This window comes from Eschrichtius robustus, chromosome 5 (assembly GCF_028021215.1).
Source record: "Eschrichtius robustus isolate mEscRob2 chromosome 5, mEscRob2.pri, whole genome shotgun sequence".
NCBI lineage: Eukaryota > Metazoa > Chordata > Mammalia > Artiodactyla > Eschrichtiidae > Eschrichtius > Eschrichtius robustus.
This window is the reverse complement of record NC_090828.1, coordinates 32,970,962-32,988,293: the sequence shown is the minus strand read 5'-3', so window position 1 is coordinate 32,988,293 and position 17,332 is coordinate 32,970,962. Positions and strand designations below refer to the sequence as shown.

At 33.4% G+C, this 17,332-nt stretch overlaps 1 protein-coding gene across 2 annotated transcripts in view; it reads left to right on the top strand.

Moving 5' to 3' along the window:
• Nucleotides 1–17,332, top strand: part of NBEAL1 (neurobeachin like 1) — a 161,012-nt gene that overhangs the window by 62,790 nt on the left and 80,890 nt on the right. For both annotated transcript variants that reach the window (XM_068544631.1, XM_068544630.1), the window contains 11 exons: nt 677–809; nt 1,439–1,558; nt 3,278–3,581; nt 6,040–6,125; nt 9,667–9,756; nt 12,930–13,098; nt 13,547–13,680; nt 14,186–14,345; nt 14,452–14,554; nt 15,114–15,270; nt 16,776–16,934. In XM_068544631.1, coding sequence (XP_068400732.1) covers nt 677–809; nt 1,439–1,558; nt 3,278–3,581; nt 6,040–6,125; nt 9,667–9,756; nt 12,930–13,098; nt 13,547–13,680; nt 14,186–14,345; nt 14,452–14,554; nt 15,114–15,270; nt 16,776–16,934 — 1,615 coding nt within the window. The remainder of the gene's footprint in view (nt 1–676; nt 810–1,438; nt 1,559–3,277; nt 3,582–6,039; nt 6,126–9,666; nt 9,757–12,929; nt 13,099–13,546; nt 13,681–14,185; nt 14,346–14,451; nt 14,555–15,113; nt 15,271–16,775; nt 16,935–17,332) is intronic.

The window sequence follows — 17,332 nt, the reverse complement described above, 5'->3', positions numbered from 1 at the left end:
TGCGCCACCAGGGAAGTTCTAAGCATCTACTTTTTAAGTGTACAACAATTTATCTGAAGCCTCTCCTCCTTAGGGTGTACACAGTTTAATTATAAGTGCTTTGTTGCTTTCATAATAATAGTTGTATATCTCAGATGTTTTGCTAGTTAAGTTCTGAAACTAATTTGGAAACAAAGTTCCTTCTTAAAATTATTGTATAAGTGCAGGAGAAAGGAATAGTAAACTTGAAAATGAACGGTGATTTCTCTGTTCTATTGAGGATGCTACTATACATTTATATGAAGGACCAGAAAAACCTATGTGTTTCCAAACTTAGTTACTTCAGTAACTAATACATTTTAATATGCCTTGTGATTTTTTAAGACTTTATTCATTCTTTCTGAATCTTATTTGGAAGAATTTTGAAGATTTGAAAGTTTATAGTTTTGCTAGAGTTTGCTAAATGGCATTCTGTGTATAAGGCTACCTTTTATAATATACTAAACTGCTATGCCCAAAAAAGATTTAAAAAATCAACTTTCAGGCAAGGTGGGATTGATGGTGTATGGCAATAGAATGTAAGCCACAGTGTGTTTGGTAAAGATATTCATGGTGAAGTTATGGTTTTTGTGTGCCCCAGTGATGATGAAACTGTACAACTGACTTCAAAAGTTCTGATAATACGTACTTTTGTTAGCTTTTTTACAGGAAGTGGCATGGGTTTTGAAGCTTTTATTACCCATTCAGGTATGTTGGTTGTGGCAGTGTGCACGAAAAGAGAATATGCAACAGTTATGCTTCCTGACCACAGTTTCTGTGATTCCCTCTGGGTAAGGCTTTAAGGCATCACATGTAACTTCTGGGTTCTTTCCTTTTAAAAAAACACGTTTGGTGTGTGTACATCAGGTGTTATCATCTGCTTGTTGAGAGTTGATTAATTTTATGTTAAAGTTCTATTCATGTTGAAGTTTACCTATAAAGGAGTTAATACCATTTATCATAATTTCAGCGGTAATCATTTTTCTGCTAAAAAAATTAAATTGAAATGTTATATTTCTTTCAAGTTTTCTAGAATCAAATTTGATTTTGAATTTCAATTTAAAATGAGAGCAGAAATTGTTTAAAAACAATGCATTTCTGTTGCTTTTCTTAAAAAATAAAGTGCTTCTCGTTAGAAACATTGATTGAGTCTAGAGAACACTTATAGACTTGGAAAATGCAGAAAAGGTACTATGTTACAATTGTGTGTAGATTTTCTAGAATAGTCAGAAGCTCTTTTATAGTACTACAGGCAAAATTGTTACTTTAACAGCATCATTTTAATCAGCGTTTAATTATGCTTAAACTTACTGTTCTACCTTTCACACAAACTAGTTAAATAGTAATACTCTGAAAACATTTGTTATTGCAAGGACTTAATGTAATTTTTACTTTTTAAATATATGTTTTACTTTACCAGCACAACATAACCATTGTTCACATGCCTGGAAAAAGGCCCTTTGGTCAGAGCCTTGTATATATCTATGACAATGGACAGCAGAAGGTCTCTGCCCCTCTGAGATTTCCTGCCACAAATGAAGTAAGCACATCTAACCTACTCTTTTTTTTTTTTAAATAAATATTTATTGTATTATTTATTTATTTTCCTTTTTTGGGGGGAGGGTCGTGTCGGGTCTTAGTTGCGGCACATGAGATCTTTGTCGAGGCATACAAGATCTTTCCTTACAGCACACGGGTTCTCTCTAGTTGTGGTGTGCGGGTTTTCTCTCTCTAGTTGTGGTGCGCGCAGGCTCCAGGGCGCGTGGGCTCCAGGGCGTGTGGGCTCTATAGCTTGTGACATGCGGGCTCTCTCGTTGAGGCACACCAGCTTAGTTGCCCCATGGCTTGTGGGATCTTAGTTCCCTGACCAGGGTTCGAACCCGCATGCCCTGCATTGTAAGGTGGATTCTTTACCACTGGACCACCAGGGAAGTCCCTAACCTACTCTTTATGGGACCAATTGATTGCAAACTCTTGAAAATTTTTTCAGTTTAATGTATAAGCTTCTGTTTATTCTAAATATGTGCCTGTAAGTTTTAGTGTTTTCTGCATACTAAGATATAGTAAGTTAATATTTAATTCTGTTAGCCTGTCATCATTAGATGAAGTCAGACAACATATAATAAAGAAAAACAATTCAAGGAAGAAACAAATGTAATTAAAGTCTTAGAAAAATAGACTCATAACAGGAAAGCCAAAGAAATTGAACAGAGCAGGACAAAGGATCATTTAATAATTAAAGCTCTCCAGAAAAAAAAAAAAAAAAAAAACCTCTCCAGGTATACCAAATATTTAGATGCACTCTTTTCCATCATCGAATTTTTCATTGATTTTGAAACAATAATGAAGAAACCTTAAATATTTACATTGTAGTTAGGGATAAGATAGAATTTAGAATTTATGTACTGAGGTGATTCTTAAGGAACATTAGTGTAAAAGTTCTTTGAGAATTTTTGGACATTTTTGAAAGGGCCTTTTCTGAAGATAATGGAATGGATTCGATTATTTTCCAAGTCCTCCTAGGATTCCAGTAATTTCTTGTTGCTGTTCATGTCTATGATCACTTCAGGATAATCCGTAATTAGCAGTATTATACTGATGTGTAATTCTCTGCTTATAAATTTTAAGGGAGAAAGGTGGTTTTCTCTACTTTAGAATATAGTAAAGTAAAAAAACTTTTACTAAATATACACTCATTAAAAATTCAAAATTTACAGAAGGATGTAAAGTGAGTTATAAAAGTAATCCAGGGGCTTCCCTGGTGGCGCAGTGGTTGAGAATCTGCCTGCCAATGCAGGGGACACTGGTTCGAGCCCTGGTCTGGGAAGATCCCACATGCCGTGGAGCAACTAGGCCCGTGAGCCGCAACTACTGAGCCTGCGCATCTGGACCCTGTGCTCCGCAACAAGAGAGGCCGCAATAGTGAGTGGCCCGCACACCGCGATGAAGAGTGGCCCCCGCTTGCCGCAACTAGAGAAAGCCCTCGCACAGAAACGAAGACCCAACACAGCCAAAAATAAAGAAAGAAATAAAAATTAAAAAAAAATAAAAGTAATGCATCCAAATCCCATAGGCCAAATGTAACATCTGTAATGATATCTTATGTATACACACACATGCACACATCATGATCCACTAAAAACAAAACTTTGTTTTACAGTGTATTGCTTAATTTTATGTACTGTTTTATTTTAAATATGAGGATAGAGATTTAATTAAAATGTGTAATTTATTATGTTTGTTTGTTTCTTAATTTTAGCCTTTTATTTCTTGCTGTATTGGTTCAGCTGGGCAAAGAACCACCACTCCTCCACCATCCCAAATCCCAGATCCACCTTTTTCTTCTCCCATTACCCCTCATCGAACATCATTTGGTGGAATTTTGTCATCAGCTTCCTGGGGAGGAACAATGGAAAAATCAAAGTTGATTACCAAATTGATATCAGCTGGAACACAAGACAGTGAATGGGGGTGTCCCACATCTCTGGAGGGTCAGCTGGGGTCTGTTATCATCTTCTATGAAGCACTGCAACCTCTTCAGGTGAAGGCATTATATTTAGCAGGTGAGCATGTACCATCATACTGCCTAATTAAACTGAAATAGTTTTTTCTGTTGCCTAAATATATTCTGAAGAATATATTTGATCTAAAGAACGTACAGTTGGCCATTGAACAACTCTAGGATTAGGGGTGCCAACCCTTCATGAAGTCAAAGATCCACATATAACTTATGTCGGCCCTCCATATATATGCAGTTCCTTTGTATGCATGGTTCTGCATCTGCGGATTGTGGTACTGTCTATTTACTATTGAAAACAATCCATATATGAGCGGACCCACACAGTTCACCTCATGTTGTTCAAGGGTCAACTATATTTGTTTTAACTGAAACTGAAAGGGAAGAAAAAGCCCACCACACATTGTACTTTTACTCCCCTTAGCTTTATTGCGATATTGACATTATAACATATATAAGTTTAAGGTATGCAATGTGCTGATTTGATACATGTATACCCTGCAAAATGATTACTGTAATAAAGTCGGTTAACACCTCCATACCCTCACATAATTACCATTTTTTAATGTGTGTGTTGATAACATTTAAGATTTACTGTCTTCACAACTTTCAATTACATTATACGTTATAATTAATTATAGTATACTATACATTTTTTGATATGCATAAAAAAAAACCTTTGAGAAATATTTCAAATATCATCCATAATACTGCCTGTGTTAGTCTATTAGGACTGCTATAACAAAATACCACAGACTAGATAGCTTAAACACTATTTTCTCAGAATTCTGGAAGCTAGAATTCCAAGATCAAGTTTCCATCAGGCTTAGTCTCTAGTGAATCCTCTATTCCTGGCTTGTAGATGGCTGCCTTCTTGCTCTGTCCTCACATGGAATATGTTCTCTGTGTGTATGTGCAGAGAGAGATCTCTGCTGTCTTTTCCTCTTATAAGGGGCCCTATTGAATTAGGGCCCGACTTTTATGACATCATTTAGCCTTAATTACCTCTTACAGGCCCTATCTCCAAATACAGTCACACTGGGGGTTAGAGCTTCAACATAGGAATTTTGAGTGGGCGGGTACACAATTCAATCTATAATACTGCTGGTGCTTTTGACAGATTTTAATACATTGATGAAACAAAATATAAGTTTGTCTTCCTAAGAAGTCACACAACTGATTCTAGAGTCATATGAGTCTTACTCAAAACTTGTCATTTTTATAATTTATATATTAATATATCTGAAGAATTCATGAAGGCATTAGAATTAGGAGTTCTTGGATAAAATTACAAGTTTTTGTTTTGGTTTTTTCTTTTTCATTTGGCTCTGATTTTAAAGATACACACTGGTTGTTATTGGATCATAACTATTTTCAAAATTCAGGAGTTAAGCCTATACGTAGTTATGTATATTAACTCTGCAGATTAGCTTATTATTTGTCAGAATGTCTTTTTTTAGATTACATGGAGTTTTGAGATGAATGTCTCTGTCCACACTTAAAAAGTTTGTATTAGAACCTTGTCATTACTTTAAAACTCACCAAAGTATTTGAAGTTGACCCTTAATCTAAATAAATTCCAAGTTAATAATAAGTCATTTAGTGTAGTCATTATAGCTATATAGTTTGGATTTTGCTCTTAACAATTTTCCTACTTAAAATTCTACTCTTATAAATAGTAGTTATTTGTTATATATTATTCATAATGATTATTTTCAGTGGCTACGTAATATTTCATTAGATTCGTAATGCATGATTTACTTAGGTTGTTTATAATTTTGAATATTGTTATAAACTTCAAACATTAAATATGATGAACTATTGTACCAATTTTTTTTTTTTTTTGTATTTTGATGGATTTGCTTATGATAAGTTCCCAGGGTAAATATTCAAAGGGTGTGAATATCTTTATAGCTCTCAATACATGTTACCTACTCAGTTTTCTTAAAGGATATACCAATTGACAGTGCCTACCAGTAACACATAAGTATACCCAACTCACTACAGCCTCATTAAGATGGAATGGTAAATACTGTTTCCTCCATTTTTTTATGTAAAATGGAACCTTGCTTTAATTTGTAGTTTTTTTTGTTTTTTTTTTTTTTAGTAAAGTCAAGAGTTTTTTCCTACTCATTAGCTGTTCCATTTCTGTGATATCTATTCACATTATTGATTGGTTGTTTTGCTGTTTTATCTTACAAATTTGAATTGTTTTATATTTGATAAATGTATAAACTTTGTTATGTTTTATATTAGTTTTTAATGCTATATAAAATTTCCTTTCTGTAGTAGAGATTGATCTACCCCCTCTCCGAACTTTACTAGGTGTTAGACGAATTGGATGTGATATAAAAATAAAGTACATTTTGGCTAATGTGTTTTAACTGTGTTATATGAGAAGCTTGAAACAGCTTAATTAAAAATTTTTTTCTGATTACACAGACCTGAGGAGGCCATATATATTCAATGATATGTGTGTGTGTGTGTGTATAAATAATTTTCAGGTCCAAACTGTTTAAGCCCTTGGAAATTTCAAGAGTCTGACATGGCTGACCTGCCTGGTAACGTCCTTCTTCACTACACTGCAAAGGTCAGAGTAAATGCATGGACTGTCCATCTAGCTGTAACTATGCTGTGAACTAAAATTCCGTTTTTATTCCTTTTGTCATTTCAGTGGGTAATTGAGAAGAAGGGGCTTGAATTACTGTTAAAAAATTATTAATTTTCAAAAGAAGATGAGAAGCAGTAAAAATTAAGATGCAGTTCTCAACTATGGTTCAAGTGTTACCATTATGTCATCCCAGCTGTATGAATGGAAATGGTTGTAGTGGGAATTTGTACTAGTGAATCAACTTCAGTAAATGAAATTGTTTAAATGTATTCTCCTCTTTTGGAAGGAGAGATGAAACAGAATTGTGCTCAACTTTTTCTTTGTTTATTTTTTAATTTTTTGGCTGCACGGCTTGTGGGATCTTAGTTCCCTGACCAGGGAATGAACCTGGGCCCTCGGCAGTGAGAGTGCAGAGTTCTAACCACTGGACTGCCAGGGAATTCCCTGTTTATTTTTAAAATGTGGTTAACAAGACAACAAAAGAAATGTTTACATCAGAAGGAGAAGAAAAGCTACCTATATGCATACCATGCCCAGTGCTTTTTCCTTCAAGAAAAGTCGTTTACCTAGTGAAAGTAATTGAGGTTAGCAAGGGCTGAGGGAAAGAAGATCAAAGGTAGAACTGGGAGGAAGAAAAGGGAGAAGTGGCATAAACAACAATATTAATTGCCTTCATTATATTTAATGTTACTTTAACCCAGAAGTTGCTTCTGTTGTGTGATATTGTACATCATAGACCTTTTCCCCCCTAGTTTAAACAGCTGGTACATGGTCATAATTTATTGCTTTGAATGCTTGTTTATGTGTAACCTAATAAAATGTACTTGTCAGGTGGTATTTCCCCTTACCTTTTTATTTTGATTAATTTCAAACCTAGAGAGAAGTTGAAAGAATGGTAAAGTGAAATCCTGTATACTCTTTACCTAAATTCACCAGTTACTAACATTTTGCTGCACTTGGTCTTCATCTATCTCAAATCATTTGTGAAAGCAGATTGACATAGACAATCTGCAATCAAGACACTTTACTCCTAAACTTTACAACATAATCATTAACCTACCTGAGAAAATGATCAATAATTCATGTCCTTTACAACCCATGTTCAAATTATCCCAGTTTTCCCCAAAATATTTGTTTAGCCTTTTAAAAATTTAATCTTGGATCCATTTGAACATTGCATTGGTTATAATCTCTCTTGAGTCTCTTATTTTTTATTTGTTTGCTTTTTATAATACTTTTTCCCAAAGATATACATGTTTGTTTACCAAACTAGATTTTAAGTTATGTCCTGGCAGGGACTATCTCTTTTTTTTTTTTTCCCCCAGGGACTGTCTCTTATACTTATTTTCATTACAACTATTCCGTATAGCTGGATAGGAAATAATTGGACTTAATCTCACTAATTGGTGACATGTCTAGACATGTGATGACTAACTGAGTCTTTTTGGCATATCCTTTTTTCAAAGTAACTTTGATTTTAATAATATTAAGGTTGAATTCTTACTTTTGGAAGTAAAAATTCTGTAATTTTTAAAATAGCTATTTTTCCTCACAAAACCCGGTATGACAGATATATACAATAAAACAGTTTATTGGAGGAACATTTCTTTAAAATGGTAACATATCATGATACAAGAATTCTGTGGTTAAATAACGTTGAGGGAATGTTGCATTCTGTATATCCTTCTTGGAGATGGATCATACACTTGAAAAATTATGCTTATAAAGAAACTAGTTCACATTTGTTTTATCCTACTTTTTCACCAGTTGTTTGAACATAGAACACATTTTGATTTTCATTTCACTTATTAACAAGTGGTAGTTTGGGAAAAGCTACTCCAGGGAATTTTAGCAGTCAACAGTTTTTCATCTTTGTACTTATTTGTAGGAGGTGTTTAACCACCAATTTAAAATTTTTTGAGTGTTCTCTTTGTGCCAAGAGTTGTCTAAACTTTTAGGATACAAAGATGAATAAGTTAAAACCTCTGGCTTTAAGAAGCTTACAATCTAAAGTCAAATAAATGTGTAAAAAATAAGTGCAATATCATTTTATAAGCATTTTTCTTTTTCGCTACCATTTATTCGGTGTTTACAATGTATTAAGCACTATGCTAAATGTTTCACATGTACTGTTTCACTTAATCTTTACAAAAGCTCTGAGGGTTATATGGTACTCTTTGTATCTTTTCTAAGCTCTAGTTTTTTGAGGCTGAGGAAAGATAAGTAACTTGCCTAGCCTCATAATTCTAGTGAATGCCTAACCTGTTTAATGCGTATCCTTAACCACTATACAGTATTTTTTTGTGTTGGAATTATATACAGAATACAGTGTGGGTACAAAGGAAGAGTGGTTGGTCCTTCCAGGAGGATAGAATATCATAGAAAAGATGGTTTGATTTGTGTTTTAAAAGGCAGAGTAAAGGGAGGGATGTGCAGTGAGCAACACCTACAAAGGCATAGAATGTAAAGCTGGATTCTGTGTGTATTTGGATATAGGTCACTGAGTGGGAGCAGTTGGCCAGAAATGAAGTTAGAGGGCCAAGTGGAGGCCAGATCATAGCAAACCTCTTAAGCCAGGCTAAATAGTAGGCAATGGATAGGATTTTAAGAAGAGTGATATGATCAGGTTTGCATTTTAGAAAAAGGTCTTGAGCTACAGTGTCAAAGTTGGATTGGAGAGAGAGACTGGAGGCAGTCATACCATAGGGAGATTACTGTGTTTGGACAGGTCATAGATACATAGTACCAAACTAAGGTAGTAATAGGAGAAAGACTTTTCTGTCTCGGAGACTTATATAGTTTACATTGAGTTAAATGTAAACTCAGTTTACATTTACTTTATTAAATCAATTTTTCTCAGTTGCCTTAAGAGAAATGCAACAACAACATCATCTGTGCTAAAATTTGTAGGTTTCTTTGTTTTCTTTTGGACTGGGGATTAGATTCAAAGATGTTTCATTATCTGCCAGTTCACAGGTTACATGTGAGGTTCCCTGCTTTATAAACCTTTATGGAAGTTAACAAATAACTTTAATAATTTCTAGAGTTGCAGACAAAGCTCTTAATTTGAATATAACTAAAATTGTCAGTCAGTAATATAAGGGAAAATAGTGTCTTATGCCTGTGGTTTGATTTTTGTACTGTGATATAATTTTCTGTACTAATGGGACTAAAACATTGAATTTTTTTCAAAGTCAAAAATCTGTTTGCATATATTGGTTTAGAATAGAAGGAATTTTAAACTATGTGATTGGTAAATGGTAAGTTCTAGCTAATGCTTATCTGTTAGATGACAGGCAGCGGTGACCTGCATTTGATGAGTGAGTGCATTAGAATCAGTCCCTGATTCTTTTAAAAGACAATCAGAGAATAGTAATACTAAACTTAATATTGTAGGCATCTTATCATTGACTATACTATATACCTTTTAAAATTATGGTGAAATGTTCCATATATAGTTAAAGTTATGTTTTGTCTTCATTGTGCTTAGCTGTTTGCCATATTTTTCTTTTATTTTTAGGCCTGCAAAAATTCAATCTGTCTTGATTTATCTACTAATTGTTTGCATGGAAGGTTAACAGGAAACAAAGTAGTAAACTGGGACATTAAGGTAAGTTAATGATGAATGATGGGCAACATATTATTTAAGTTTACTGATCCTTTAAAAACTTTTGTCTTTTGAGCACCACCAGATTGATCTGAATAAGTCCTGTTTAAAATGTTTGCAGATACACAGTTTGAAGGATAAATAAATAAGTAGTTGAATGACTATTTGTTTGTAATGTAGTTATCTTTTTAAACTATGCCATGAGCTTAGCAGTTTTCATAAGAAAAATATGCTGCCCTCGTTAATAGCTCCACTTTTAAGGTATTTAATCCCTAAAACTATGTAACAGATTTCAACCCCTCAGAGACTTCATTGATTATCCCTTTTCTCCTATATCACATACTTCTCCCTGTCTAGTCTCCTGTCCATCAGCTTTAAACAAACTTAGATCTTTCCTCTCGGAGGTTAAAGATGAGTAATTTTTCCTCTTTTTCATAACCCCGTCTAGCCATTATATCTTGTCTGCCTTTTTCATGTGCCTCATATTTATGTCTTAGCTGGATGTAATGTCTTTGCTTCTATCTAAAGGCCTCTACTTATTTCCCAAGACGGAGTTAACTATTCTTGTCATGAGTACCTATAGAAGTTTCTATTATTTCACTTATCATGGTGAATAGTTAACTGTTTGCTTGCTTGATTCTCCAGTAGTCCTTAAGAACTTCAAAGGAGGGAACACTGCTTTTTCCCCCAGTGCCTGGCACAGGGATACATAATAACATTGTTGACTGAGTGATTAAACTAGTTAAGATTATTTGGGCTAATGTGAAAGTCAGAGATATCCTATTTCTAAAATATAGGATTTCCTTAAAAGATATATTAAGTAGAAATTATAGCCTAAGTAAAATAAAAATAAATATAAAAGATAGTTATACTGGACCTTGCTGATAAATCAGCAAAAAAAACGACAACGACAAAAAAACTTTTGTCTTCTAGTCATTTAATACCAATCAAATATGCTTATTGTTTCAATGAACAGAAATCATTAGGATAATTCTTCTATGTAAAAATGAATCCATCAGTTTGTATTAATCTCATGTTATTCATGTGGTAATAAAGCTTTTTTCTGTTTAACTTTGAGGTAAGAACACTTATTCTTACCTGTTAACATAGTAAGATTTATGACTTGTTTGCCAATTTGTAGGTTTTTTTAATTTGAATTTTATTATATTTATTTATTTGTATACAGCAAGTTCTTATTAGTCATCCATTTTATACACATCAGTGTATACATGTCAATCCCAATCTCCCAGTTCATCCCACCCCCCCACACACCGCCCCCATCCGCTTTCTCCCCCTTGGTGTCCATACGTTTGTTCTCTACATCTGTGTCTCTATTTCTGCCTTGCAAACCAGTTCATCTGTACCATTTTTCTAGATTCCACATATATGCGTTAACATACGATATTTGTTTTTCTTTTTCTGACTTACTTCACTCTATATGACAGTCTCTAGGTCCATCCACGTCTCTACAGAAGACCCAATTTTGTTCCTTGTTATGGCTGAGTAATATTCCATTGTGTATATGTACCACATCTTCTTTATCCATTCATCTGTCAATGGGGATTTAGGTTGCTTCCATGACCTGGCTGTTGTAAATAGTGCTGCAATGAACATTGGGGTGCATGTGTCTTTTTGAATTATGGTTTTCTCTGGGTATATGCCTAGTAGTGGGATTGCTGCGTCATATGGTAATTCTATTTTTAGTTTTTTAAGGACCCTCCATACTGTTCTCCATAGTGTCTGTATCAATTTACATTCCCACCAACAGTGCAAGAGGGTTCCCTTTTCTCCACACCCTCTCCAGCATTTGTTGCTTGTAGATTTTCTGATGATGCCCATTCTAACTGGTGTGAGATAATACCTCATTGCAGTTTTGTTTTGTGTTTCTCTAATAATTAGTGATGGTGAGCAGCTTTTCATGTGCCTCTTGGCCATCTGTATGTCTTCTTTGGAGAAATGTCTATTTAGGTCTTCTGCCCATTTTTTGATTGGGTTGTTTGTTTTTTTAATATTGAGCTGCATGATCTGTTTATGTATTTTGGAGATTAATCCTTTGTCAGTTGAGATAAGGACACTTATTCTTACCTGTTAACATAGTAAGATTTATGACGTGTTTGCCAATTCATAAGTTATCTTTTGATGTCATGTATAAGATTGGTTTTATAAGGCTAGTTTTATGGATTACTTATATAGAGAAAGCTGATTGTGTCATACATTATACTTGAAAATCAAAGCAGTCTTTGTTGCCTTGAGATATAGATATGTAGAAATCAAAACGGAACAGAATTATCAAGAAAAAGACTATTGCTTTTTTATACTGCAGCAAAACCAAAGCCAAAAAAAGTTAAATGAAATGACAACTGGGAAAAAAACACTTCCCATCCAAAATTCTAGTTTACTTATTGTAAAAAGCCCTTAAAAATCAATATGAAAAACAGGCAAAGACTATGAAGAGGTTGTTTACAGACTTAAGGTACGTAAACATGGCAGTTCAGAACATTTTAGCAGTTAATAATAGCTAATCTTATATAGCACCCATTGTATGTCAGGCACTAAGCACTTTTCACGCATTAGCTTATCTCGTCCTTGTAACAACTTTACGAAGTGGGAATTAATATTATCCTCATCTTACAGATGAAGAAACTGAGGATGGGGAAATTAGTAACTTGTCTAAGATACTGAATATATTTTGTTAAGTTATCCAGAATAGTCACTTTGAACTTCGGTTGAAGCCACTCACTCCACCTTTTTTGTAAACTTAAAGTAGAGGAGTCAGTCATATTTGTACTGCAAATACATTCTTTTTTTTCATGACTTGTTCTCCTGTTTGTTATGACTAATTGCCTTGTGACAGTTGTTACCTCGTATATCACTAGTGTTACGTTATGAAGTCTACTTACGGGGTCATGTTTAGATTGCCTATGTTAGGAATTCGTAAACTTTGGAAAACAAAGGTGTATTAAAATGGTCTGGCCTTGTCTCTTGAGTATTGATTTTGGTGACCCTTGAGGCTGCTCTTTAAAGCATATGCCCGTACAAGGGTTCCTTTAGCTTAGGCCATCATATACCTTGCTTAAAGGTTTAGCAAATTATAACCTCATACATGCTGTGTAGGTATTAAATGAGAAAATTGCCTGTGTTTTATAAGATTAAAAAATTGTAGTTTCCTCTTTCAGGACAGCATAAACTGCATAGGTGGATTAAATGTACTCTTTCCTCTAATGGAACAAATCAGCCACTTTGGTGAAGGACAGATTCCTGAGGGATTGAATGAAAGCACAGTTTCTGAATTGATAACACCTGTAGAAGGAGATTGGGTGGTATTGAACTCCACAAAGGCATCAGGTATTAAGCTGAAATTAACATGAACTAGTCATTGAGAAACTTGAGAATTGAAAGATAGATTGAAATGTCTTGCTACCATGATGAAGAAACTTAACCATTTGTAGCTGAAGTAGTCCATCCCTAATTTTACTAATGGAGTTCAGAAAGTGCATAATACTTCAGTCAAAACACTTAAGATGTTGATTAGACTCTTGACTATCTTTAGTTTGTACTGTTAGCAGAAATCGGACAACATTGTTAAATTTATGGTAGAGAAAATATTTCCATGTTCATATAAGTATATAATATGCAGTCACTGATTTCTCTGATATTTATGCTCTGCATGTGACCTTTGGATGCAAATTCCTGAACCAAATTCCTTGTTACAATATGTATATGATATAGAACATGTGATACAAAAGTGATTAGCATAATTATGATAATTAATGATATGTTCACAATTCCACAGAGTCAAGACTAGAGAGAAATTTAATTGCAACATTTATCTTGATTGTGAAACACTTTATTCAAAGACATCCTATTAACCAGGACAATCTTATTCACTCCCATGGAATTGCCATTCTTGGTGCCTTACTTCAGAAGGTGAGCTAGTCTAAGGTTATGTAGATGTGACTGATGATTGTAATTACCAGTTAGTGTTGAGGTTTTTTTCTTTCCAATAAATAAATAAATATATATATATATATATATATATATATATTTTTTTTTTTTTTTTATTAAATATATTTTAAAAATTACACTATTATAGCTTAAGTTGTATTAGTGGATATAATTTATTTCACAAGCAGCTTTTTAAAACTTGAATCACCTTATACAAGAACTACTTATCTTACATAACAGTGTATAATCTTTGATATAAGGACCTTGTGTGTTAACTTTGGTATTTGGGATATTTCATCATTTAAAGACACTATTTTAGGAATGTGTTCCAGAGTTACATCAGAAAAAATAATGTTTAAATTGTTTATATTTTTCTAACCAAGATTTTTATATTTAGTAGATGTTCTGAATTAATCATTTCAAATTATAGCTTAATGACAGTTATTTAAATTGAACTTTACAGAACCCTCTTCTATTTGGATTTCAGGTGCCAAGCACCTTGATGGATGTTAATGTATTGATGGCAATTCAATTACTCATTGAACAGGTATCATTAGAGAAAAATATGCAGCTCCTGCAACAAATGTATCAGTATTTACTCTTTGACTTCCGTATTTGGAACCGTGGAGATTTTCCCTTTCGAATTGGTGAGAGCAGGCTGTTGGATAAATTTTATAGTTGATTTAGAAATGTATTACTGCTTATGTGACTTTATTTTAGGTATATAATTTAAGAGTGAACTTTCTATTTTAGGTCACATACAGTATCTTTCCACCATCGTCAAGGACAGCAGGAGAGTTTTCCGAAAGAAGTATGGTGTACAGTTTCTCCTAGATACACTTAGGATTTATTATGGGTATGATATCCTTACTCCTTCTCAGTTTGATATTGTTTCTGTTACTTGATTGGAACATCTAGATTGTTTATTTTCCAGCAATTCTAATACCTTTAACTTCAGAGAGTCAGGATGTTGTGGAGGTTAAAATGATGAATAGTGGATCACATACACTGGGTTTGAATATTATGTTTCATTAATTGTCTAGCCATAGGCAACTTCTCAATTTTTCTGTGCTAAAGTTTTCTGCTTTGTGACAAGGAGATAATAAAACTGTATGACTTCCTATGGTTGTTTTGAGGATTAAATTAAATGAATTAATAATGTGTAAAGCACTTAGAACTGTGTCTGCTACATAGTATTGCATAAATATAAGCTGTTTAAACAATTTATATCTTTGTCATTGCAACTCCTAACTTCAAAAGGTTTTCCTTAAAAAGAAAAAGAAGCCAAAGATGCTAAGAATTCTATTAATTACATGGAAACATCTTCTTTTAAACTATGAAATCTTTTATATATAAAAGTACAAAAATATAAAAATAAAAAATTTCAATTCTTGCCCATTTACTTTCTCTTTCAGGAGTGATTGTAAATATAGTGAGCTGTCTCTAGATGATATTCGAACAATAAGGACTTCTTTGTATGGACTAATTAAATATTTCCTGTGCAAAGGCGGAACTCATGAAGAGATACAAAGTATTATGGGTTATGTATCTGCTATCAATGAAGAAGAACAGGTATTATGCTCTGGATAAATCTTATTACTTTTTAATAATTAAGTTGCTATATCATCTTCTTTTAAACTTACATGTAATATAACATTTTAAGAGTAAAATGTTTATAGTGTCACATATAATATTATTAAGCAGTTAAAGAAGTAAATTTTATCTCCTAACTGAAAGTTTAATAAAATAAATGGCAGTATAATAAAATATTTATTTTCTAGCTAATAGTAAAATATTAGCCAAAAAACAGTATGTGGAAAAACTTGTTCTGGCAATTCTGAAATCTGTTTTCATAGGCCACATGATGTATATTTAACTATTATCAAAGTTACTAGGCACATTTCTAACATGAATTTTAATATATCATAGGTTCATAAAAATTTTGCATAAAGAGTAAATTATAACTGTATTCCTATTTTTAAATACTTCTACGTGCACGATTCATTTTTACCTCAGAACTACCCTTTAAGACAGTGGTTCTCAATGTATGGATCCACTTACCTGGGAATTTTTTAGAAATGCAAATATATGGCCAAATCAAGCCCTCCAGGTGATTCTGATGCATGGTACAATTTGACCACTGATACAAAATATACAGACCAGGAATTACTCTTCCCATGTGCACATTTGGAAATATATGTTCAGGGAGATTAGGTGACTTAAAAAGTTGCACAGCTGATATACCTGGAAAAATAACCCAGATGTATTTACTGCTCTTTCTGTGCTCTTTCGGTATACCACTCTCAACACCAAATCTGAGCATCCTTAATTTATGTTGACTCAAATATTTTGCCCTCTATCATGATATATGCATTGTGTACTCAGTGGTTATATGACTTCATAATTGGTATTATATAGAAGAGTTAACTTAAGCTATTTCCTTATAAGGTTGAACTACTTCAAAAGCTGCTAATATTTAGAATAATGAATAATCATCTTATTTCGTGATAGCTGTATTGTCACCTGCTATGATTCATTGCCAATGATATTTTCTTGGTCAATTTAGTCAAACAGTTATTTACTGAATACTTTTATTATACATATACATAGAGTAATACTAGATAGTGTAGGTATTTAATGATGAAAGAATTATCATTCTTATTTTTAGCCTATTGGAGGCAGGGATAGACAAGAAGTGTTTATAAATAATTATGAAACAAAAAAGAGTATGATAATTTCTATAAGAGAAATATGAAGTCCGATGAGGTTTTCACTGGAGAGTGTTACAAGTTGAGGAGACTAGGAACGGCTTTATGGAAGAGATGGCTTTTCATATGGACCAAGAAGAATAGGAATGGTTCAGCAGGTGAATGTGAGTAGTGAGAGGATATACAAAAGGAAATGGAATAAGCCAAAAGCCTAATGGAGGAAAGGCAAGGAGGGTTCAGAAGACATCAGATAATCCAGTTAAGCTAGAACATGAGGGTATAGAGGACTTAAATAACTATTTGTGGTTTATGACTTTGTTTATGCTTCCGTATATGAGTGTGGTTGTTTGTGTTGCTTAATTTTAAAAGCTTTTTGGAATTTTGGACATACTGTTCGGTCTCCTACGTACCAGCCCAACTAGAGGTCAACTTTTCTTACTGCTGTTTGAACCAGGAAATGCTGACATACTTTATGCCTTGCTCTTAAATCAGAAATACTCTGACAGACTAAGAGAAATCATTTTTAAGGTACAAACATGTCTTAAGAGTCTTTATATTTGGGGACATTTGTGGGTGTATGCATTTACATGGAACATATCCATTCTATGAATGTAAATTCTTCTTTTCATGTCTACTTCCATCTAATTTTAAATTGTTCAGTTTGTTTTGATGTATATTTATCATGTTTTTGTTGTTTATGTATTTTTAAACTAATTATATTGTAATCTTATCAATAATTTCAGTGGAAAATCTACTCTGCCATACCAACGTAGAACCTCTTATCCCCCTTTTGACTTACAGTGGGTCTATGTGGCAGATCATACTAAGCTTATTTAGCATCTACTGTTTATCAGGCACTAAACCCTTTTTATATATTAGTTTACGTAGTCCTTGCAGCAACTTTATGAAGTGGATATTATTATTCC